A 7,533-nucleotide genomic window follows, 5' to 3' on the forward strand; every position below is an offset into this window, starting at 1 on the left:
CAATGTAAACAATTTCAATTTGTATGCTCTCAAAGAAATATTTACACACATATGTTGTATTGTTTGCGTACAACTGCTAAAGAGATTTTATTTCCTTTACTAAGTGGTGTTTTCTTCATTAGCCATGTTTAATATATTGTTAATACAATCATACATGCAGGCAAGTCTTTGGTTGTTTGTACCGAATCAATTTTTGTGTTTATTTGATAAGCACAGATGTAGGTGAGGTGGGTGGGTAACGCATGTGAGGTCACACCCTTGTTAATTTAAAAAACAAACAGAGGCGTAGCGAACCATTCCGGCGCCCAGTCGAAATATCAACTTTGCGCCTCACCCCCCGCAATTTTTATAGTTATTCACATTGTCAAAAAGACCCCCCCCCCCCCCACACCCAGTTTTATATTCCTACCCCGTTCGGGGTATCCCCCCCCCCCCCCCATCCTCCAATAGCTACACCTCTGAACACATTGTATCAATATGTCTGCTGGTCGAGCCTCAAAGCTTGCGGTACATCTTGCCTATATGACGTCACACTCACAGTCAGAAGTGGGGCTTGAACCCTCGTGACTACGTGTAAACAGGACAAGTGGTCGAGTGTGGGGGTGGGAGAATTCATAATGTGAGAACTACATTTTTTTTTAGTTTAAAAAAGTAGTTTGTTTAAATTAATTTAAGCCTTTTTCTCTACGCGCTTCAAAAATTGTAAAAATAACTTTAATCAATTCATAATTAATCTTATTAGAATATTTGAAGACATTTTTATTAGAATATTTTGAGGAATTTTTTTTCACAACATCCAAATGGCTATTTTTTTAAACTTTATATTATTATAAGTAATATTTGTGAGGGTGGAGGGAGGGGGATATACATCTTTTAAAAACCTAACGTCATATATAGACGCCTACTAAGCAAGCAACAAGACAAATCAGTGAGTACATATTTAATCCTTTAATCCGGCTAAAGTTGTACAAGGATGACATCCAATGTTGTAGCGTATGAAATAAATAATTATAACACTAGTCAGTTTTTTTTGGGAGACAATTATTTCTTGGCGATTTCTTCAAATCTCCTTTCAAAGTATATTAAATGACAAAGGTATCATCAAGCTTAATTTCACATATCACATGTAAAACACGTAGTTTTTTTTATTTTTGGTCAGTAGCAATTCATTATGTACGATACTATATATATATATATATATATATATATATATATATATATATATATATATATATATATATATATATATATATATATATATATATATACTTTGATAGTCTTAATCCCCATAAGTCCAAAAACAAAACTAATTCTCATAATTCTCTCTAACCCTAACTAGCTAACAGCCTTCTACGATAGATACGATCCTAAATGATATTATTTGTACAATATTTTGTGTTCAAATAAAACAACGTACAACATAGTTCATAACATAAAACAACGTAAAAAGTAAATGTATGTTGTGGCTCTGTTTTTTTTTTACAATCAAATTATAATGCAAAAAAAAATAAAAATTTTAATTAACTATCACATGACTAAAATATCTAAAATTAATCGTTCACATTCACTGCTCGAACCCATTCAAAGTCCATTCATAAATTCAGAATATGCGCATCAATTATACTTATAGAAGGCTACAACTGCCCTGATAATCAATACTTCTCTTTGATGTTCTGCATCTGATAATTGATTAACAAGAATCACAAAAGCGTAATTAAATTATCGACGTACATACATTTTAGCCTCACAAAAATAGAATTACTACATACAGATAGCCCAATTTAGGTAGACAAACGACATAATTTGGCAACATATAGTCAGATACTACACATACAGTCAGACGCCACACATCTAGTCGGATGCTACACATCAACACATCTAGTCAGACGCCACACACCTAGTCGGATGCTACACATCCAGCCCTGATGCTACACATCAACACATCTAGTCAGATGCGACACACCTGGTCAGATGCTACACATCTAGCCAGATGCTACACATCTACACATCTAGTCAGATGCTACACATCTAGTCAAATGATACACATCTAGTCAGATGCTACACATTTATTCAGATGCTACACATCTGATCAGATGCTACACATCTAGTCAGATGCTACACATCAAGCCAGATGCTACACATCTAGTCAGATGCTACACATCTTCACATCTAGTCAGATGCTACACATCTAGTCAGATGCTACACATTCATTCAGATGCTACACATCTGGTCAGATGCTACACATCTAGTCAGATGCTACATATCTAGTCAGATGCTACACATCTACACATCTAGTCAGATGCTACACATCTAGTCAGATGCTACACATCTGGTCTAATGCTACACATCTAGTCAGATGCAACACATCCAGCCAGATGCTACACATCTACACATCTAGTCAGATGCTACACATCTAATCAGATGCTACACATCTACACATCTAGTCAGATGCTACACATCTGGTCAGATGCTACACATCTAGTCAGATGCTACACATCTAATCAGATGCTACACATCTACACATCTAGTCAGATGCTACACATCTAGTCAGATGCTACACATCTAGTCAGATGCTACACATACAGTCAGATGCTACACATCTACACATCTAGTCAGATGCTACACATACAGTCAGATGCTACACATCTACACATCTATAGCGCTACGTATACAGACTTAGGACTGTCTTATCAAACACAAAGCAACATTTATTTATAGGTACTTTACAGCAATTTATTGACTGTTGTGGGTTGACAGCTATGGGTTGGCAGCAGTGGGTTGTTAGCTGTTGGTTCACTGCATGCGGGTTGGCAGCTATTGGTTTACTGCTGTGGGTTGTCAGCTTACGGTTGTTAGCTGTGGGTAGACAGCTGTGGATTTTTTAGTTAATGGTTGACGTTCTGTTAACAATAGTGGGTTGTCAGCTATGGGTTTACCGCTGTGGCTTGACAACATTGGGTTGACAGCCGTGGGTTGAGAGCTATTGTTTTTTTTTTTTAGCTACGGGTTGCCGTGCTAGCGTTAACAATAGTGGGTTGACAGCTATGGGCTGACAGCTATGGGTTGACAGCCATGGGTTGAGAGCTAAAGGATGTTTTTAGCTCCGGTTTGACGTCATGGTGTCAACTATAGTGGGTTGTCAGCTCTGGGTTAACAGCCGTGGGTTGATTGCCGTGGGTTGACTGCCGTGGGTTGACTGCTATAGTTTTTTTTAGCTACGGGTTGACGTCCAGCTGTTAACAATATTGGGTTGTCAGATATGGGTTGACATTCCTGGGTCGACGACAGCTACGGGTTGACAGCCGTTGGTTCCCAGCTATCGACAGGGTTGGTTTGACCGACTTGGATAGACAGCTGTAGATTGACAGCAATGTTATGGCTGCCGTAGATTTAGGCTTTAGTTAAGTAAAGTTCCCGGATCCTGTTTTAATCAGCACACACCCATTACAAAAGTATTGATGCATTCATACATGTAATAGGTAGGAACTTCTTTGAAATTTAAAACATTTGGCATTGAAGTTTTGAATACAAAAGCACTAGCATTTATTAAATAATGCAAACAAAAAACATTTTTAATGATAGTTCATCCATCCGACACTGAGAGTACTTACATTGTACTTGATACAGTACTAACAAAGTACCAAATACACAATTCTAATCTACTAAAGAAGCAATCTTACAATATTAATTATATTTTTTTTAAAATCCATGTCTTGCCGTCTAGGAGACAGGTTATTCCACGTTTCGGCACGTAACAAACATCAGCCAATCAGCTTCTTTCTTTCAGTTTCAAATCTTTGACCTCTGACGTCATGGATAACACAGATCACGTGACATGGATTGCATAAATTAAAACACCGTGGATGATAGCGTTGAATATTGACATAATCCAATGCCCATTGTCTTGGTAGTTTATAAGTCTGAACAAAAACAAAAAAAATGACTACAGTCCCCGCCCAGTTGGTTAAACCGAGATCGCTGATTGGAGGAGATGTGACGGCTGGGGCGTGCCCATACCAGGGTTGCTAGGCGGCAGGCCTAAATCCTCCCGTTTTTGCAGTTTTTTGGCTTTGATCCGGCGGTTCTGGAACCAAATTTTGATCTGCCTCTCCGAGAGGTTGATGAGCTGGGACAGCTCCCAGCGCCTGGACTTGGAGATGTAGGTCGAGCTAGAGTACTCACGCTCTAGCTCAGCGATCTGGAACTTGGAGTAGGGCCGGCGTCGCTTCCTGAGGGTGACTGTGGTGGGGGCGATGGAGGTGGAGGGCAGGTGTATAGACTGCTGCATCTCTGGGGAAAAAAAATTAATACGGTAATTAATTCGATATGAAGTTTTGATTTGCGTTGACTAGGATAATGTTTAGGTTGGAGTTTTTGTTGCTTTTTTAATTTTTACCGCCCCCCCCCCCCCCGAACGGAATGAAATTTATATAATTTATATAGAAAATATATACTTTTAACAGTGTCCGCCCCCCCCCCCCGAAGAAAGTTAACCGCCCCCCCCCCCCCCCGAAAATTTCAAGTGCCCCCCCCCCCCCCGAGAAAAAAGTCTGGAAGAAACACTGGTAACAACAGGTTACCCTGCTGGCTAAGGTATCACCAGGCTACCACTGGTGACTAGGCTACCACCTAGCAGAACACATAGACTATTCAAAAATTGTATTCCACCCCCTTACTCAAAAGCTGTAAACTGAATACCACATTCATGTTCCTCATCTACGGCGAAACAGCAGTTTTTAGGTTACAAGACAGCAAAGTGCAGGAAAGTTGTGCACTATACAGCACAGAACAGCATTGCTTACATAGCCATGATTAACCTGACCTATACCGCCCTAAACAGCACGGCCTATACAGCCCTAAACGTACGACCAAAACAGCACTAAAAGGTATGGCCCTAAACAGCTAATAAGCACTGACCATATTTTCAGTACAGCAACACAATTCATAAGTATCGGCCAAAAAAGACCATAGTAAGAGTTGTCATTCATGAAAGTATGGACAGCCCACAACGAAATATCAGCTTGCTAAATTCCAGAACTGTTATGAATTACAGAGTCATTCAGCCCTTTACAATACAATAAAGCCATGTACAGTATAGAGATAAATGAATTCACACAATGTTATTTCATTTATAGTTAGCGACACAGGTAAAGATTGGAGTGTCACAGGTAAAGATTGGAGTGTCACAGGTAAAGATTGGAGTGTCACAGGTAAAGATTGGAGTGTCACAGGTAAAGATTAATGTGTCACAGGTAAAGATTAAAGTGTCACAGGTAAAGATTGGAGTGTCATTGGAAAAGATTGGAGTATCACAGGTAAAGATTGGAGTGTCACAGGTAAAGATTGGAGTGTCAAAGGTAAAGATTGGAGTGTCACAGGTAAAGATTGGAGTGTCACAGGTAAAGATTGGAGAGTCACAGGTAAAGTTTGGAGTATCACAGGTAAAGATTGGGGTGTCACAGGAAAAGATTGGAGTGTCACAGGTAAAGATTGGAGTGTCACAGGTAAAGATTGGAGTATCACATGTAAAGATTGGAGTGTCGCAGGTAAAGATTGGAGTATCACATGTAAAGATTGTAGTGTCACAGGTAAAGATTGGAGTGTCACAGGTAAAGATTTGAGTGTCACAGGTAAAGATTGGAGTGTCACAGGTAAAGACTGGAGTGTCACAGTGTCACAGGTAAAGATTAGAGTGTCACAGGTAAAGATTGGAGTGTCACAGGTAAAGATTGGAGTGTCACAGGTGAAGATTAGAGTGTCACAGGTAAAGATTGGAGTGTCACAGGTAAAGATTTGAGTGTCACAGGTAGAGATTGGAGTGTCACAGGTAAAGATTGGAGTGTTTCAAGAGCAACGGACAGGACACGATTGTTCAACTTCTGGTTGTCTGCTAATTAATTCAAGGTCGCGTGCTTAATGACCATAACAAGACATAAAACTTTTATGGTAATTAAAAGATTTATTTTTAGTGCGGGGATCAACTTGATGGGGTATTTATCTACATCCAGCTGTCCGTCCGTCCCTCCCCTCCCTTCCTCCCTGCCCACCACCCCCCCCCCCCCCCACTCACCTGACATCTAAACTACATGGAAGACAAGGATGTGTCGCAGTTTGTTGTGGTGGTAAAACTCAAGTAACCTCTTCAATACACACATAGTATTGTGAGTTGTTTACACGTAATTAAATCAACTTAATTCATTCAAAGTTTCATTGGCATATAGTCCTACAGTTTACAATGAGATTCTTACTTTGCAATGCATTGTGTAATTTCGACGAGAGATTTTCAAACACTCATTCATACGTTTCGATGACAAGCATGCACAGCAACAAAAAGTATACTTCACAATGCAATGTTTACTTTTGAATGGTTTAAGCATATATGTGATAATTCATTCCATGAATTTTTTTATTTTTATTTTTTCAGGCTGAACAGTTATCTATTTTCATTTATACCGGAAGGTAGAGAAGGGAAGCACGTCGATTTTGTTTTTAAATTGTGTTTTCGGCAACGTTGGTGAATTGTCTTTACGAGTCGGTATAGTTGTTTGAATGTGCCTGCAAATATAAACAAATGTACTTTATGTGTACATGTATACATAGTGAGTTGGGGGAGGGGTATAGCAAAAAGCTGTTATAAGTATGCTATTTAGGGTTTATTGACAGTTGGGTGGGGGGGGGGTAGAGTTAATTATGTTAAGTTAGAGAGCGGGGTGTTTGGTAGATGATGTCAATTTTTGTGTAAGCGATGACGTCAGCTTCCCCGTTATATCCCACAGACCAGCAGCCTGATCGTGTTAACAAGGATTAACGCTGATAATCCGGGATTAATTTAACGGCCGCGGTTAAAGGCAGCGACGCCAGTTTAAAGCCCGTAGCTGTCACGGGGTTTCTGTGCTAGTGCAAACAGCCATGGGTCCTGGGATGGGGAGGGTGGGAGTGGGGGAGGGGGAGGGACTTCAATATGGCCACAAGTTCTAGTGGGAGGGTGGCCACTTCAACACATATTTAACAGGGGACTCACAACGCAAGAGTAAAATTTGGTGGGGTCCCTGTACTCGTCGACGTGTTCTTTCACTAGAGATTTGTTCTAGAGGCTTTATGGTAAGCTGTTATGTAATTTAAAAACAATAGTGATACAATTTTGTATTAAAAATGGATAAAGGGATACATTTTGTGGACGATAGATGGGACAGCTAGCTTTGGACGGGAGATGGGAGGGACATGGGACAGCTTGCATTGGACAAAAGATGGGACATGGGACAGCTGGCTGTGTACGAAAGATAGGACATGGGACAGCTAGCTGTGTACGAAAGATGGGAAAGATAGCCTTGAACAAATGTTCACACTTGCAATGTTTATCTTCATTGAATGCAACACTCGACAGCTATCATCAATTACACGTTTTTGCAACGAGAATATAAGGATATTATAGAGAGCTCAGTGTATGAAACTGTAAAGAAAAAGCATTTGACGGATGAGTGGATGAACTAGTGTATGGATGGTGGATATGAGAGGATCAATGAATGCATGAAC

At 39.9% G+C, this 7,533-nt stretch overlaps 1 protein-coding gene across 1 annotated transcript; it reads right to left on the minus strand.

The window, feature by feature from the left end:
- Positions 1–2,347: 2,347 nt before the first annotated feature.
- LOC131936149 (homeobox protein Hox-D9-like) lies at positions 2,348–4,288 on the minus strand. The gene has a single exon (XM_059293058.1). The coding sequence runs from the start codon at positions 4,286–4,288 to the stop codon at positions 3,965–3,967; it is 324 nt and encodes a 107-aa protein (XP_059149041.1). The 3' UTR covers positions 2,348–3,964.
- Positions 4,289–7,533: the final 3,245 nt, after the last annotated feature.

The sequence above is a fragment of the Physella acuta genome, unplaced genomic scaffold, assembly GCF_028476545.2.
Source record: "Physella acuta isolate Inbredline_101_S28 unplaced genomic scaffold, ASM2847654v3 ptg000169l, whole genome shotgun sequence".
Lineage (NCBI taxonomy): Eukaryota > Metazoa > Mollusca > Gastropoda > Physidae > Physella > Physella acuta.

Coding starts and splice junctions, on each gene's coding strand:
- LOC131936149 (XM_059293058.1), bottom strand. CDS start 4,288: ATGCAGCAGTCTATACACCTGCCCTCCACCTCCATCGCCCCCACCACA.